The sequence below is a fragment of the Sus scrofa genome, chromosome 9 (assembly GCF_054392235.1).
Source record: "Sus scrofa isolate SSC_HxYL_T2T_F1_AM1 chromosome 9, Sscrofa_HxYL_maternal_Yorkshire_Landrace_v2.0, whole genome shotgun sequence".
Classification (NCBI taxonomy): Eukaryota; Metazoa; Chordata; class Mammalia; order Artiodactyla; family Suidae; genus Sus; species Sus scrofa.
In genome coordinates, this window is record NC_139391.1 from 124,955,191 (window position 1) to 124,971,924 (window position 16,734).

General features: G+C 35.9%; 1 protein-coding gene across 14 annotated transcripts in view; it reads left to right on the top strand.

The window, feature by feature from the left end:
• RASAL2 (RAS protein activator like 2) overlaps nt 1–16,734 on the top strand; it is a 388,065-nt gene that overhangs the window by 221,431 nt on the left and 149,900 nt on the right. For 4 of the 14 annotated variants that reach the window (XM_005667786.4, XM_084977755.1, XM_084977762.1 and 1 more), the window contains exon 1: nt 16,153–16,423. The exons of the other annotated variants lie outside the window; for them this stretch is intronic. In XM_005667786.4, the coding sequence (XP_005667843.1) occupies nt 16,411–16,423 (13 nt within the window). In that variant the 5' untranslated portion in view covers nt 16,153–16,410. Of the gene's footprint in view, nt 1–16,152; nt 16,424–16,734 lie in introns of those variants that run through there. 14 annotated transcript variants of the gene reach the window in all.

The window sequence follows — 16,734 nt, forward strand, 5'->3', positions numbered from 1 at the left end:
TAGAAGGACTACCTTTTCCAGAAACAGACATGGGGCATTGGAAATGGCACAAGCTTTTAGTTGTCGTAACTGGATTCAAAATCCATCTCTTCTCATCATGGACCCTCAGCTTCCTTATCTGATGTGATATTTATTATGATTTGAAAGAAGAATGCAAAACCAACAACATATATTGTGATTTGAGGCAAACTTCAGTTTTCTCTGACCCTTATAAAACCATGGAACCATTGAGATAGTAGACTGTTATGTTTCTCATTTTGCTTGGATGGGTTTAAATCAACCCAATAAAGAAGTTGGAGATGTTTCATCTGAAGAGACATCCTGTCTCTGTATCTCATGACTTTACTCGTTTTTTTTTTTTTTTTTCTGTTTGTTTGTTTTGTTTTTCCGCTTTTATTTGCACAGTTTGTCAAATTCCCTTCTTCTAAAGTTCAGTCATAATTCACCTTTCTGTTATGTAACTTGAGGTAGAAAGATGGGAGTGGAGTTGTTTATAGGTGCATCTTGAGATTTATTTTTGAGACTTGAACTAGGCTCTTGGCTGCTCTAGAACCTTTTCCAAAAGGAAAAATATATGATTCAAATAAGTTGAACAAAATTATCTAAACTTTGCTAACCTTAGTCACTTGAGCAGTTTTCCTTTGCCTCTCCTTTGCTCATTGCCCCACCCCACCCCATCCTTTTCTGGGGAGGTTGCAGGGAGAACAGGATAGTCAAAGATGTTTACCAAAGCCTTTTAGTTTATATTTCAAACAGAAGGATTTGTAAATCAGATTGGTGGAAAAAAATCTAGCTGAGTTTGTGTCCAAAACAGACTGGAGCTCCTTCCAGGGACAAAGCATGTTTTGTTATGACCTTCTCAGCGTTCACTTGCCATCTAATTTCTATATGAACAATACTTACAGAAATTAGATACAAACAATACTCCCAAGTTTTTCATAGCGCTCTTGTGTTTGCTGGATTGTTCTGATTACTTTCTTTTCTCTGAAGTGTATATCCTATTTTATTTCCTTTTGTCTTAAAAAATTTGCAAATTAGTTTTTCCCCATTGTAATTGATATTTATATCACAACCAGAAATTCCTGTCAGTTTCATTTTTTCCCTTTGCTTAAAAAATAATTTTTATTTTGTCTGTGTTTAGCATGTTCTTTCTACAGAGTAGAGAATGAGAGGGAAAAGGTAGAAAAGAAGATGAATTCGTGGGAGGAATTCAAGGAAGTAAAAGACTGAATTAGAGAACTGGTAATAAAGATTATTTTTTCAACTTAGAGGCCTTTGAGTTTTTTCCCCCTCTTATTTTAATCAAAGTAATGCCACCAAGGAGTTAAAAGCAATTTAAACAAATCTTTTGTAAATAATTTTTAGAAGAAGAAATTGTAGGGAGGTATTCAGATATATGTAGGACGAGCTAGGGAGGGAGCTAGTGAGGTAATACATTGGGAATGACTGAAAGTAAGAGAGAGAAAAATCTATTTAAAAGCAGAATATTATCAGTAGTGCCCCAAACAATTAGTTAAAAATAATCTTGGCATAGCTGCTAGAAGCTAGAAAGTTTCATAGTGGTAGATACATCTCTCCCAAAATAAGCTGCATGCAAAATAAAAGTGAGGAGAAAATTTCATCTCTTCTAATGTTTGAGATCAGTATTATAGCATAGGGTTAGTTATTGGTAAAGATGAGCTTTTATAACTAAATGCGTTTACTTGCTTAATAAATTAGAATTATACTTAAATTTCCATAAGATTTCCCAGGGCTTAGCAATGAATTTAACTGCTCTGTTGTATTTATGCTTAAATGATACATTCTTGTATAGTACTTGGCTTAGTCGGTTCCTGCTGCTATAATAGGATATCAGTTATATCCTATTGTATGTCATTAGGGTGGTTTAAACAGCAAACAGATCTGACGTCTGCTAAGAGTCCTTTCTGGGTTGGAGACTGCTGACTTGTATCCTCACATGGTGGGAAGAGGGCCCCGGAGCTCTCTGGGGTCCCTTTTATAAGGTACCAGACCTAGTCATGACAGCTCCACTCTCATGACTTAATTTACTCTTAAAGACTCCGTCTCCTGATCTTACCGTATGAGGGGTTAGGATTTCAACACGTGAATTTTGGAGGGACACCAACATTTGGTCCATTGCAGTACCACTGTCATGCCATCATGTAAATATGGCAGGGCCTTTACCGAAGGGCCAGTTGGATTTAGTAGTAATGCCTAGGTAGATAGAATAATCTCATTCTACTATTTCTTCCCTATTTTGAATGATTCAGAGATTACCAGACTCTTTTTAAAAATTCTAGTATTTGTAATATCCAAGTCCAGTTGTGGTCATTGAGGACTTTTTTATAGCTTTTTAAAAGCAGGCTATATTCTAGTATCCATTTAAATTAAAAGGTGGATTCCTGAGGCTAGAAAGTCTTTTTAAATTAGAAACTAGGTATCAGAAAACTATTAAAATACCATGCAGACTAATTAATAACATCGTAATCTGTTGTTTCATCTGAAGGCATAGTGGGCAGAAGATACCCTTCCTGATTCTTGTAGCTACAAAAACAGTATAAAAGATCCAATAGGGAGGGATACACACCACAAAATCCAGTAGATCGTATACCTGAAGGCAGTGAATTGATGATGGCCTTCAAAAGTGTCCTAACCTTCAAATGGCCACTTGCTCATTTCCGGAACCTGTGAATGTCACTTTATTTGGGGAAAGGGTCTTTGTAGATGTCATTAAACCAAGGATCTCTCAGTGAGACTGTCCTGGATTATGTGGATGGGTTCTAAATCCAACGACAGGTGTCCTTATAAGAGACAGGAGAGGAAGACAGAGACGCAGAGGAGAAAGCCTTTTGAAGCTGAAGCAAGGACGGGGAGTTCTGTGACACAAGCCAAGGAGAACCTAATGCTGCCAAAAGCCAGAAGAAGCAATTGTTCACTCTTTTGGCCTTTGGAGGAAGCACAGTACTGCCTGTACCTTAATTTTGGACTTCTGGTCTCCAGAAGATTGTGAGAGATAATTGTCTGTTGTTTTTAAACCACCTAGTTTGTGGTGATTTGCTGTAGCAGCCCAAAGAAAGTAATATACTTGTGTGTTTCTTTTTTCTCTGATAAATGCAATAAATTCTTTTTTTTTATTTTAATTTTTTTCTTTTTAGGGCCACAACTGCAGCATATGGAGGTTCCCAGGATAGGGGTCAAATTAGAGCTGTAGCTACTGGCCTACACCACAGCCGAAACAATGCCAGATCCAAGCCGTGTCTTTTTCAGCCTATACCCCGGTTCACGGCACTGCCGGATCCTTAACCCACTGAGCAAGGCCGGGGATCAAACCTGCATCCTCATGGATGCTAGTCAGATTTGTTAACTGCTAAGCCATGACAGGAACTTCTTGAATAAGTCGTATGCTGTATAGATTTTCTCGTACTTCCTATCATGTTTTTTAGAAACAGTACCATGAAATGGCTTATTTAAGTGTGAGTCTCAGAGTCTTCCTATGTCTTGGTATCACTGATTGCTCCCTCAGTTTTCTCTCTTTATTTTTTTTAGAATAAAAATAAATAAAGAAAAGACCCCGTGGCCAGGTAGACACAGTGGCTGACGCGGGGGTGACCATGCTACGGACTGGATGTGCCTTCTCTCATCCCCTCCTGCCAGTAGGCCTGTGAGACAGGTGCTGCTGGTGTCCTCATTTTAGAAATGAGAATACTGATGCCAAAGGAGTGGCAGGACCGGAATGCAAACCCAAATATGTGTGACTCGAAAGCCCCTCTCTCATGGTACTTCCCCGTCACTTTGTACAAATTGCAATTACTGATTGGCTATTTATCATTTTTAAATGACTTAAAATACTGATGGGCCACTACGAGACCTGGTCTGTCTTCCCAACCAGATTCTGTTCCTGATGCAAAGCCCTACTGAGTAACTGACTTAGCATATTACCTTTCCTTATGGAGTTAATCCTTTCACTCATCATATATATTTTAAAAAATTCTGTTAGGTGCCACACACTGTTCTGGCTTGTGTAAACAAAGCATTCAGAATAGCTGGCAGTGTAGACAAGAGCTCTTGTCTTCATGGAACTGACATTCTGGCAGGAGTAGACTGACGAAGGTGAACAGCTTTCCATTATGTCACGTAGTGACAAATACAGTGGGAGAAGTGAGGTGGGTAGAGAATCTTGGGAGTGCTGTGGGTGGGAAGGGGGGCAGAGGAGCATTATTCTGTATGACATGATCAGGGGAAATGATCATTTTACTGTTTAAGGGACATTTGGTGAAGACCTGAAGGAAAAAATTCCCCAAACTGAAGGTTATGAATTTTAGGTTCCTGGCGCAGTGGAATATGAAGACCTATTTCAAAGCATATCTTCAGGAAATTTCAGAATATCTGTGATGAGAAGAGCCTCCTAAAAGTTTGCAGGGATTTAACAAAGAAGCAATAATATGCTCTACAGGATTCAAATAAGAGTAGCCTCTGAGTTCTTGACAGCAGTGTTAGATGCTAAGCCAGTGCTCTTGCAGTTCCGAGTGAACGCGACTCCTAAACTGAAATTGTGTTCCAAGCTGAAGTACCCATCAAATAATAGGAGGGGTCAGAAAGGACAAGAAGAAGACAAAGGGAATCCCCAGAGTATTGGTGAAGGGAAGTCCCAGGATGGCAGCTGTGTAGTTGGCTCGGAGAGGACCTAGTCCCACTTGGGTAGGGTGAGAGAATGGGAGGCTTTAGGGCTTTTCCAGTTTTGTCTCAACATTTCTGAATAATAAATAATAATCACATACCACTAGGTTTTATTTAAAACTGTTGAGATAAATACCAAAAGAAAAGGTTAAAAATTCAAAGAAGAAATGCTTTTGGTGGGGTGGGTTATGGATGGGACTGTTGTTTTTTATTATCCTATTTAATTTTAAGTATAGTTGATATTTTTCCTACAATGTACATATATTACTTAATAAAGTCATGTGCAGTTTAAAGAAAAACCTTCTGATGGGTAAAATCAGCATGGTAGTTACTACTTTACAGGGTTGTAAAAATTAAAATATTAAAATTAAGGTCCCCAGCAGAGTGCTGACACATAGTGGGTGCTCATCAAATCTTAGTTTCTTTCTCTCCACCAGTTATGCTGTTTTCTCTAAGAAATCTTGAACTCCAAACAGTCAGTGCATGGACACTTTTACAACCCATCTAAGTAGGCTACTTCAATTTCAGACTTTAAGTACAAATTATGCATAGTTTTATTATGACAGACATTCAAGATGCCAGATGTTTTGAGAGAACAACTCCAGTCATTAAAAAAAAGTCACAGATAGTAAATATGTAATCAGAAATGAAGTGCACACCAAAAAATTAATGGAATTTAATGCCCTTTCCTTCAATCACTTTGGATGTACTTTTTGCTATTGACATGACAGGAAAATCTATCTGCAGCAATATTTGGATCATCATTTATTATTTATTCAATAAATCTTGGTTGATAATATTGTTGACTAAGTTGCCTTAAGTTGTCAGAGTCATTCGTGCCAAGAAAAGTATAAATGTTGTTGACTGCTAAAGTGAATGTGTTGGTTTATTTCAGTCCCACTTTCTACAGCATTATTATCAGGTGACTGGCCAGTCCTGCACAATCTTTTCTCAAAATTGTTTCATTGGATAAGTCTCTAAGATTGGGCTAATACTAGCCCATAGTATGAGGAGCATAATTAATGTGATATTTTAATGTTGCTCCTTGGCCTCTATACCCAAGATTCTACAAGCTACTGTCCTACATACCTGCTGAGAAACTATTTCACAAAACATTTCATCTGTACCCCTTCTTGGATAATTTATTTTCTTATCAACATATCTGTGATTATAATATGGAAGATGTAATGTCTTATTTCTGCTATTCCCTGTGTTTTTGAGCAAAATATTGACTAGTACTCTTGCTAAGAGGAATACTTTTTTGACAAACTTACCGATTTTTTTCACATGACTGTCATTTGCAAGAGTATGTATTCTAGACCATATAATGGCACATGAAGCATTCACAGGTAAAAGAATTAAACATTTCTATAAATAGAGGGGAAAGTAAACAGTTTCAGAGAATCCAAGGTGGTAATAGCTTGTGAGTCCTGATAGATGAAGAAACGCATAAAGATGTTTATCACAGAGAGGGAAGCTTTTTGAGAGAAAGAATGCCAAGTTAAATCAGAGATGAATGATAAAAATTGTTCTCATCTCCCCCCACCCCACTTTTTACTGCTTCCCTCACACAAACACACAAAATACCATTTGTACTTTATTTTACTCAACAAATGTTTATATGGCGGTTTGTGCCGTGGATTGTTTGAAGCACTTTGTAAATATTTACGTACTTTATTCACTGAGCTAGGTACTACTATTATCCCTGTTTGTTTTTTAATATTTAATGAAACTGAGGCTGTGCTTTTCCAAAACTCTCCAAGTAGTAAATGGCACAGCTGGTATTTAAACCTGGTAATCTAGTCCTGAAGTTATCCTCTTAATCTTGATGTCCTTTCTCCTGCAAATAGCATCTTAGAGTGGTGAGCAAAAGAGGTGGAGTTCTATACTCCTGGTCCTTTGATCCTGTCAACAGTTATCTTCCTCACTATTACAAAAATAAATTCACTAGGAGAAGTGCCTGTTTTATTATTATTTAGTGAAAAATGATGTGTAGTCATCTAGTGGAAAATACGGAAACAAAATATATACTTTCTGGTTGCTGTTGGCAGCCTTAAGAAAAACTTTGATGAATGAAATTCAGTTTACTAAAGATGCAACTTCAGTAGTACCCTTTGTGGGTCAGCAGAAATGAACCTAACTAGTATCCATGAGGATGCGGGTTCAATCCCTGGCCTCTCTCAGTGGGTTAATAATCTGGCGTTGCTGTGAGCTGTGGTGTAGTTCGCAGATGCAGCTCGGAACCTGCGTTGCTGTGGCTGTGGCATAGGCCAGCAGCTGTCACTCCAATTCAACCCCTAGCCTGGGAACTTCCATATGCAGCAGGTGCAGCCCTTTAAAAAAAAAAAAAAAAAAAGTGCAACTTCATGTATCATGTAGAGAACTTCTCTGCTGAGAGCATGTTTGGCACTTAATAGCACTCAATAAATACTGAGTCCAATTAAACACTGAATAAGGATATGCACAATATATTTTCAGCATATTCCAATTCATCATATTTTTAATTTCATTTTGCATGGATATGATATAGAATTTAAAATATGTATCATAAAAGTTTTAGGAAATTTTGAATGTTTATTGGAAATCATTTTAATCATAGAGCAACCTATAGTACAGGATAAAGCATGATCCATAATAATCACATTTTACAAATTCAAACCTAGAACTTCTCTAGGGATAAAACTATATCTGTAAAGTCAGTATTGTGGCCTTACTATCACCAATGAGATAAAAACCATTGTATTTATTTCCTGATATGGGGGGGAGGGTATTTCCAGCTCCTATATACAAATATCTCTATTCTTATTTCTCTGGATGTTCTCTTAAGAGATCTAGTGGTGGGAGGGTGATTCTGCCCCTACTAACCAATGACTCTTTCCTTAGCAGATTTATTGATCTCTCTTTTATCTCCCAATTTTTGTCACCCAGAAATTATCACTTAAATATTATACTTCCCTGAAATATAGCTATTTTTCCACTTATTTATGTTTTCTGTCAGTGTGGCATTTTAAGACCAGCATGTTAAGTACATTATTTAGTTTTAAATTAGTTCAAAGACCCAAGCCATAAGCTCTCTAAATTTATTATATCCTGGGGCAGATTTATCTGTTAATAGTAACCACTACTGAAGGTGGTTTAAAGAATAGTACAGATGGATAATCATAACTCTTGAATATGTTGAAAACCAGATTCTTGGCTTTTTAAAAATTGTAATTCTGTCACTGAAACAACCCTCTCAGAAGATTTTCAAATTTTTCATCGTTAAGGGATTTTTTTCCCCTCTTTGGTTTTTAGCATCAGCAACAATAAATTTAGGTACTGTTTTATTGCTGAGAGGAAATATGTTACTCTTGTGATGGACAGGAAAATTTGGGCTTGTTTTCAACACATTATATCAATCCTTTCATGCAGTGTTTGTGTTGTTGAATTATATTATGTTTTCTTTTATAGGGTTGCTTGTTTAGAATTGACTCTGTGCCCTGTCCCATAATTCTCTGCCTTTTCTGTACATTGTTTTTGCCTTTTCTGGGAGAATATCTATTTATTTCTTATGACATAGAACTTTGGCAACTATAAAGGTTTTTTTTTCACTGTATCTGCAGAAATTTACAAGAACTTTAATCTCTTGAAAGTTACTTTTTGTATTTACTGGTATTTTCTAAAACTAAAACTGATTATTTATAAAGTTGTCTTTCCATGTCCATAATGTTTTATACTTGGCTTTAACAGATTGGCAGATTATTCTTCTCAATTTTTAAAAAAAGAAAAACATTTCATGCCATTACATAGGAACTTTCAAAAAATAACCCTTTTGATGAACTGTAAACTACACTCATACAATAATGTAGTATTATAAGATAATATTACAGTAAAGATCTCCCAAAGAGACCAACCTCCCCGTTAACCCCATCTCACACCCTTCCACCATAAAACAAGAAGGAGTGTAAAATAACACTTCTAATGGGACTTTGTTAAAGGGAGGGACGTGAAAAGAAAAAAAAAAAGTCCCAGAATCAGAATAATTAGTAAAATACTGAATTTAAAAGCAAAAAAACAAACAAAAACCCTTCTCAAAAAATAGGGGGGAAATGTATGTCTTTCAAAGTGTAATATTGGGAGTTCCCATCGTGGCTCAGAGGTTAACAAACCGAACTAGTATCCACGAGGATGCGGGTTTGATCCCTGGCCTTGCTCAGTGGGTTAAGGATCTGGTGTTGCTGTGAGCTGTGGTGTTGGTTGCAGACGCGGCTTGGATCCTGTGTTGCTGTGGCATAGGCCTGCGGCTACAGCTCTGATTTGACCCCTAGCCTGGGAACCTCTATATGCCACTGGTATGTCCTTAAAAAGACCAAAAAAAAAAATGTAATATTGGAAGTGAAAATATAATAAAACTAGTATCATAAACTGGAATAGGATTACCCTTTTGGAGCCTAGAATATAAAAAGTCTAATTTTTATTACTATCACCATCCTTACCTTTTAGAAGTAATGAATGTAAGTACCACAGATTAATTTTCTCCTTGCTTAAAAACTTAAATTTTTCTTTGGGGAATGGATTCTCTTTTTAAAAATAATCAAAACAATGTTTTTAAAAATTGAATGTATTTGACAAATAACATTGTATAAATTTAAGGTGTACAGAGTTTACTTTTATACATTTGTATATTGTAATATGATTGCCCATGTAGCGATATTTATTATGTTACGTTATTGTTGTGTAAATTTTTTGTCTATTTTACTGTGCTATGCTTTATTTACTATTTGTTGCAAGTTCATACCCTTAATCAACATCAATTTTATCGCCCCAAACCAATCCCCTAGTGACAACCATTTTACTCTGGGTTTTGTTTGTTTGTTTTGAATTTGATTTTTTTAGATTTCATGTATGTGATGTCATCCAGTACCTGTCATGTCTGACTTATCTTACTTAATTAGCATGATGTGTTCAAGGTCCATACATGTTATTGCAAATAGCAAGATATCCTCCTTTCTCATAACTGAATAATATTCTACTGTATCTTTTTTATCCATTTATCTATTGATGGGCATTTAGGTTTCTGTATTTTGGATGTTATGAATGAGGCTGCAGTAAATACGGGTGTGTAGGTATCTCTTAAGAATACCATTTCCATTCCCTTTGGGTATATATCCAGTAGTGGAATTGCTTGATTGTATGATAGATTTATTTTTAATTTTTTGAGGAACCTCCATATAGTATTAGATCAATATATATTCCTAGCAACAGTGTATAAAGGTTCCTTTTTCACCACATTTTTACCAGTGCCTGTTGTCCCTTGCCTTTTTGATGGTAACTATTTTGTAAGGTGATAATATCTCTTTGTGGTTTTGATTTGCATTTCCCTGATGCCGAGTGATGTTGAGCATCTTTTCATGTGTCTTTTGTCCATTTTGATGTCCTCTTTGCATCATGCTTCATCTCTTGGACTTCTATTAAATTTTAGCTTGCTCCAGTTGCTTGTAAGAGAATAATGGAAATTGAGCAAAGTGGACTTTACCTGCAGTATGCAGTAGTATTTTGAAGTATATAGTACATGTGTATGTTGTTGTATCAGTGGTATGCCAAAGACGACTATACTGTATATAACATCTTTGCTTTTTCTAAGTAGATTTATGGAAACGGTAGGCCATATGTGCAAATAATCTTTAAACCTAAGGCAAAATCCAATGCCTACATATTTTTATTGAAACCGAAGTGTTATCTGCATTATATGGGAAAGGGGGACTAATAGTACTTTAGTTGTGACTGTAGATTAGCTTAACAGGAAATCAACAAGCCTAACAGATGGTTATGTATATTTTTCAAAGCCATTGAAGAAAATGAGTTTTTGAAGGCTTTCTTAAAGTTCAGTTGAAGCTCGCCTTTTAAATGAGGAGAGCCAATGTCACAGGCGTGTCCTTGGCTCTCTGAGCACATTAAAATATCCATTAATATCCAACCGTATCCCAGAATGTTGTTAGTTGCTTTTTGCTGTTTAGTAATGACTTTTTTTTTCATCGAAGTAGAAGTGATGCTTTTGCTTTGGTAGTATGTTATTACTCATACACTGAAATAAAACTAGAAAAAAAGATTTTCCTAAATTTTACCACATAGATTTTGATTATTTTTCTTTGAAGTGTGGTCCAATTGATATGAGAGTCTGAGATGGAGAAGGGTGACTGAAGGGTGATTTTTTTCCTGCTCTTTATGATGCTTCCTCCCGGCCAATTGCCATTTCAGGAAAGCAAATGCAGTCTACTAAATCAGCTTAGCTGGAAAAGCAAGGCAAATGCGTAATACCTAGCCAGAAGTTGTGACAACATTGTGTGCCATCAAAATTGTCACTTGTTTGGCATGTGTCATTTCTAAACATTTTTGAGTACTTTGCTAACTAAATATATGACTCACAAGTCTTCTGGTCTTCAGAATGCCTTTTTATCAGAAGAAAAATGTGTCTTGTGGTCCCATCGTATAAAAAGGAATAAAAATTAGAATTTCAGTGGCATTTCTGAATAAGTGGGTGACTTTGGTGTTTGTCATTCCAGTTACAAACAATGATTTCCTTTTCTAGTGTGACTTCTAAGAGGAATGCAGTGGGAAGACCACAACATCAGAATGTCAGTCTGGTTTATGGGGAGGCATTAAAAGAAACTGTTTATAGTTAGAAGAAGCTGTGTTTCTGATCATCTTCTGTTCAAAAGAGGGAGTGTATATGCAGTCTGGTGTATATGCAGTCTGGTGCACACCTATTGACTGCTGTTGATAGGCAGATCTGCTTGGAAGAGAGGACGGCATGTATCAGTAGGTTTTTTTGTTTGTTTGTTTTGCTCTTTTGTTAATTTGATAAGGAATAAAATGGGTGTGCCAGTACCTTTCAGTTATATGCAGCTAGCTTATTTTTTGTGCCCTTTGATTTTTAGAAAATCATTCATCTATAGTTTTAGGGTTTCTTAATGACTTCTATACCTGTACCAAAGTCAGAATTCCATAATTACTTTTGTAAGGGGTAGGAGAAAGTATGCTATCTATAGTCTTCAAAGTTCACAAAATATACTATTTGATTGCTTCATAATTAGAAAAATATCCTAGCCTTAAAAAAAAAAAAAGGTTGATACCGAATTTGGAAACTCACATAGATATCATTTTCAAGCCATTTGTTTATTCAGCAAATATTTATTAAGCACTTATTATGTGGCTTACAATATATAAAATCCAAGAAGGACAAGAACAGAGTGCTATGTTAATTATAGCAGGACCGTAGTTTGACAAGGTGGTGACTAAACTTTGAATTTGATCCAATTTCTTATTTATGTTTGAATTATAATATGGAATTCAAGAACTAGAAGAGGCCTTTAAAATTGTCTACTCCAAAACTTCTTCACTGTTTGAATCTTTCTCATTCCTTTGATCATTGCTGATAGTTGACTATTTTTAACTTAAAAAAATGGCATTTTCATGCAGTTAACCTAATAAAACCAATTATTAAATACCGTGCTGGATCATGACTATGTAAGGTAAATGAGTCAAAACAACCCTATCCAACTCTACAAAGGAAAAAAATGTTAAACCACATGTTGACAACATAGTGATTCTTTGCAGAAATAACATGGCTCACGTGCCCTCATATAATCCAAATGAATATGCTGGGTGCTGAATTGAATGTTCTAGTTATATATATCACTTCAAAACTCCTTCAAACTCTGTACAGCTCTTCTATCCAATGCCAGATTTTCTGCGTGGACATGAATTTCAGTTACTTGCAACTTGAGCTCATGGCTGAAGTGTGAGCCATTTACTCATTCTCTTCCAGCTTCATAGAGAATTCCTCCCTAGTGTTGTAGATTAAGATTTTATCAGTCTCTTCAGTCTGTACCTCAGAAGCTATGGTTCCCTGGCCATGGCAGCACAACACATGGCTGTGGGTTCGTAGACAGTAATAACTCCAAGAAGCAACTTCAAGGGATCAGGATTTCAACTATAATAAGTAGGTCCTAGTTGGGTAAATGATGAAATAACTATTTTCCATTCCTATATAATTCAATTGGCTTCAATTAGTTACTTGAAATTGCATAAACCTGAGATGAATTCCTTTATATTCTCGTTTCGCCACGTGACATACACAGTGCTAGGCTCTGGCATCAGAAAGTGGATATGCTGTGGTCCTTGTCATCAGGTTATTCTAAACCACTCCTCAGTCTAAGTACTTACAAAAAGTTTGGTAAATGAAATATATTCTTTTTAAAATTTAAATATATATTAATAAACATAGAAATTATATCTTCATATAAATTACATAAACATATTTATATATTATGTGTGTGTGTGTGTGTATATATACACATTTTTTTTTTTTAAGGGCTATACCTGCAGCATATGGAAGTTTCCAGGCTAGGGATGGAATCAGAGCTGCAGCTGCCAGCTATAGCCACAGCCACAACCACACCAGATATGAACCGCATCTATAAACTATGCTACAGCTTACAGCAATGCTGGATCCTTAACCACCTGAGCAAGGCCAGGGATCAAACCCTCATCCTCAAGGATCTTAGTCAGGTTTGTTACTGCTGAGCCACAACAGGAACTCCCACAATATTGATATGTAATATTTATACATATAAATATTGCATTTTATATATATTTATATTTTAAATATATCTATATATGTACAAATGCGTATATTATATATACACATATACTTATGATATGCATTTACATATGTCATAAAATTATATAGACTTATAGTTATGTATTATATAGACATATACTCTATACATTTATATATGGTAGATAATATATATATGCCTATATAATATATACATAAATTACAATTTATAAAAATACATTTTTATATTATATAAATATATTTTACTATAACATTACATATATTTCTATATTAAATTTTATTACACATAATATGATGTATATTATACACTATATAATATTTCATCCACCCATCCATCCATGCACCCATCCAGCCAGCCACAAATTACTAAGTACCTATTAAGTTCAGGCACTGTTCTGGGCTCTAGCAATAAGTCAAAACAAGACAGAGCCCCTCCCTCATCTACCTCATGTTCTGGTAAGGAAAAGAGACATTGAACTGATGTACATAGTGTAATGTTAGGTGATGATGAAGGCTATAAAGAATAAAAAGACTAGTGGAGAGTAAAAAAAAGAAGCAAACACAATGTATGAGACCCTTTGAAGAGTGTTCACTAATGGAATAATATTTGGATTTATGAAAAATTGTTTCAACAGTGGTTCTCAGATTTATTCAAGTATCAGAGCCCCAGCTAGTAAAAATGCTTTTTGCGGAACACAAATTATTTCTATCATTCACCTTCAGATATCTGAAAATGTCATTATCGACCTGAATTTGGAACCATTTCAGGCATCTTTAAGTAGTAGTAATAAATTCTAACATTTTAAAATACATTTAAGAAGAAAAACTCACACTTAAAATGTATACGTGAATCTTTGTTTCAGGAAAGATTGCTATTATTCTGTCTTATTATCAAAATACCCGCATGGTTCAGTAGCACAGAACTTCTGTAGTACAGTTAGTCATCAGACGGACTGCCTGCCAGCCTGTGTTGGAAGAGTTAGGGAGCCGTCTCTTGTCACATGCAGCCCCTTCGGAAAGCCACTTGCAGTGGCTCTGACTTCCTACTATTGAGCTAGAATCTTTCTACCTTATAATTTAGATTCACTGCTTAGTTTCTAACTTAGACTCTAACTCTTGGATAGAATGATGGAAATCATGACCTATGTCTTGGAGTTATCCTGAAGAAGAATAAAAATAATGTCATTGTACTTTACACTATGTTAAGGTTGATTGTAAATGACACTAATAATGATAAAGCTTAAAGCTTACCTGGGTGAGAAGAGGGTAGGAGTTGTTGGGGTTTTGTTTCATTTAGGACAGGATAGGACTCTGTGGTCTGGAAGTCTTCGTAGTCAGACCCTTAGTTTGTTCTTTTCTGAATAACTTGTTGTTTATGCCTTTCCTTCTCCCTCATGACTCTTATTTGAGTAGCAATAATAGGGTCTGTAGGAGTAGTTCTTCTGAAGTAGAAATAGGAAACCCAAAGTAAAGGCGGAAGAAAATGCAATATTAGGGTATTATGATCCTTGACAGAGGATGAACCCAGATAACCAAAACCAAATTATGGCAGAATTAAAGGAGACTGTAAATGTGAACCATTGAGACTTAGAAAGAAAAGTGTGAGGCAAACAAGGGTGCCAGAGACACATACATTCACACATATACACAATACGTATGTATGTGTATATATAGACACATATCTGCGTGTACATGTCTGTCTAGAGAGTGTGTGAGAGATCTGTTACATACAGTTCACATACAAATATGTAAAAAGAGTATATGTGTTTCTATCAGCAGTTTGTTAAACGATAGGTAACAGATTGGTACCATGTTCCTCTCCTGTCTGTCCTGTTGTACTGTCTGAGATGGCAGGTGGAATCGGCTTAGTGATTCAAATAGTGAATTTTTTTTTTCTTTTGTCTTTTCTAGAGCCTCACCCAGGGCATATGGAGGTTCCCAGGCTAGGGATCTAACCAGAGCTGTAGCCACCAGCCTATGCCAGAGCCACAGCAATGCAGGATCCAAGCCGTGTCTGCAACCTACACCACAGCTCACGGCAACGCCAGATCCTTAACCCACTGAGCGAGGCCAGGGATCGAACTCATAACCTCATGGTTCCTAGTCGGATTCATTAACCACTGTGCCACGATGGGAATTCCCAAACAGTAAATTTTTTAAATGATCAATCCTGACATGCTAACCTCAGCAGCCGAGCAGCTGCATAATGTGTTAGGTCATCATTACCAATAATGAAGATTACATCATTGACCTGCCTTCCTTTTTTGGAGTGTAGGAAAAACAGACCCTAGAAATGTAACAGATTTTTAAACAAACCAAAATAATGACTGAGACTAATGATATTATCTATAATGTCATCATAGCTATTCGACCACTTGGTTATGAGTCATTCTGTTTGTAAGATTAATTTTTGATTATTCTTAATTTTTAAAAGACCTGAAAGAAAGGTTTTAGAGAAATAAAAATCTTCGAAATCTAAAATATTTCTAAATTTAAAATGTGATAAGGCGATGCACTGAGTGTAAAATAGTCACACATGTGTTAGCAGACTTTATATATATATATATATATATATATATATATGTATCAGCTGGAAGACATTTCCTGTTTTTTTGTACTTTGAAAAGTTTATATTTTAAATTCAGCATATCATTTCAAAATAAGAATCTCTAAAATGTGTTTTATTTTCCTATCCCTAAAATAGGACAGATTTTGAAATAGATTGCTTTAAAAAGTGAATCACTTCTTAAAACACATAGGTGTACATAGCCACCCTTGAGACAGAGGAGTTGACTTAGCTCGCTTGGTAAATCCCATGGCCTCTCCTGAACGAGGTTGCCTGCCCCCTGTGCTGTGAAAGAGAGGCGCTGTGAGTAGGAAGGATGACTGGCTATTGTTCCGTGCTCTCTAGCAAAGGAGCGGAGGGAAAAAAAGGATTGAGTTTGACTGGCGTTGGCTCTGGCTTTTCTGCATTCCAAACCGTTTGAGGCACAGAGTGAGAGGAAAAAAAAGAGAGAAAGCAAGAGAGCGAGCACGGGCTAGTACGGTATAGAAAGTGTTTCTGACTGGCATGCCGGAAAGATCATGTTAGCAACAGCCAGAAACTTCACAGAATGCAGACCCCAGGTAAGAGATCCTATAGTCTATCTGAAATAGAAATTAAAAGTTTGTATATATTTAAAGGGAATGGGTGGGTTTTTTTTTTTTTTCTAATTTCACAAATACAAGGACTGTTGATTTTTGTGATTATTGGCTTTTGAAAACATATGGTGGTTTTCATTACTGTGAGTTCACAGGAGTGTTGTGTGGAGGCTGTCAATATCCAGTACAAAATCCAGCTCAAGAATAGCTTTCTGAGAAATTCAGATAAATTGAAAGTGAAATGATCATAGCAAAATAGTAACACTGCAACATTTACCTATTTTTTTTAATAATTT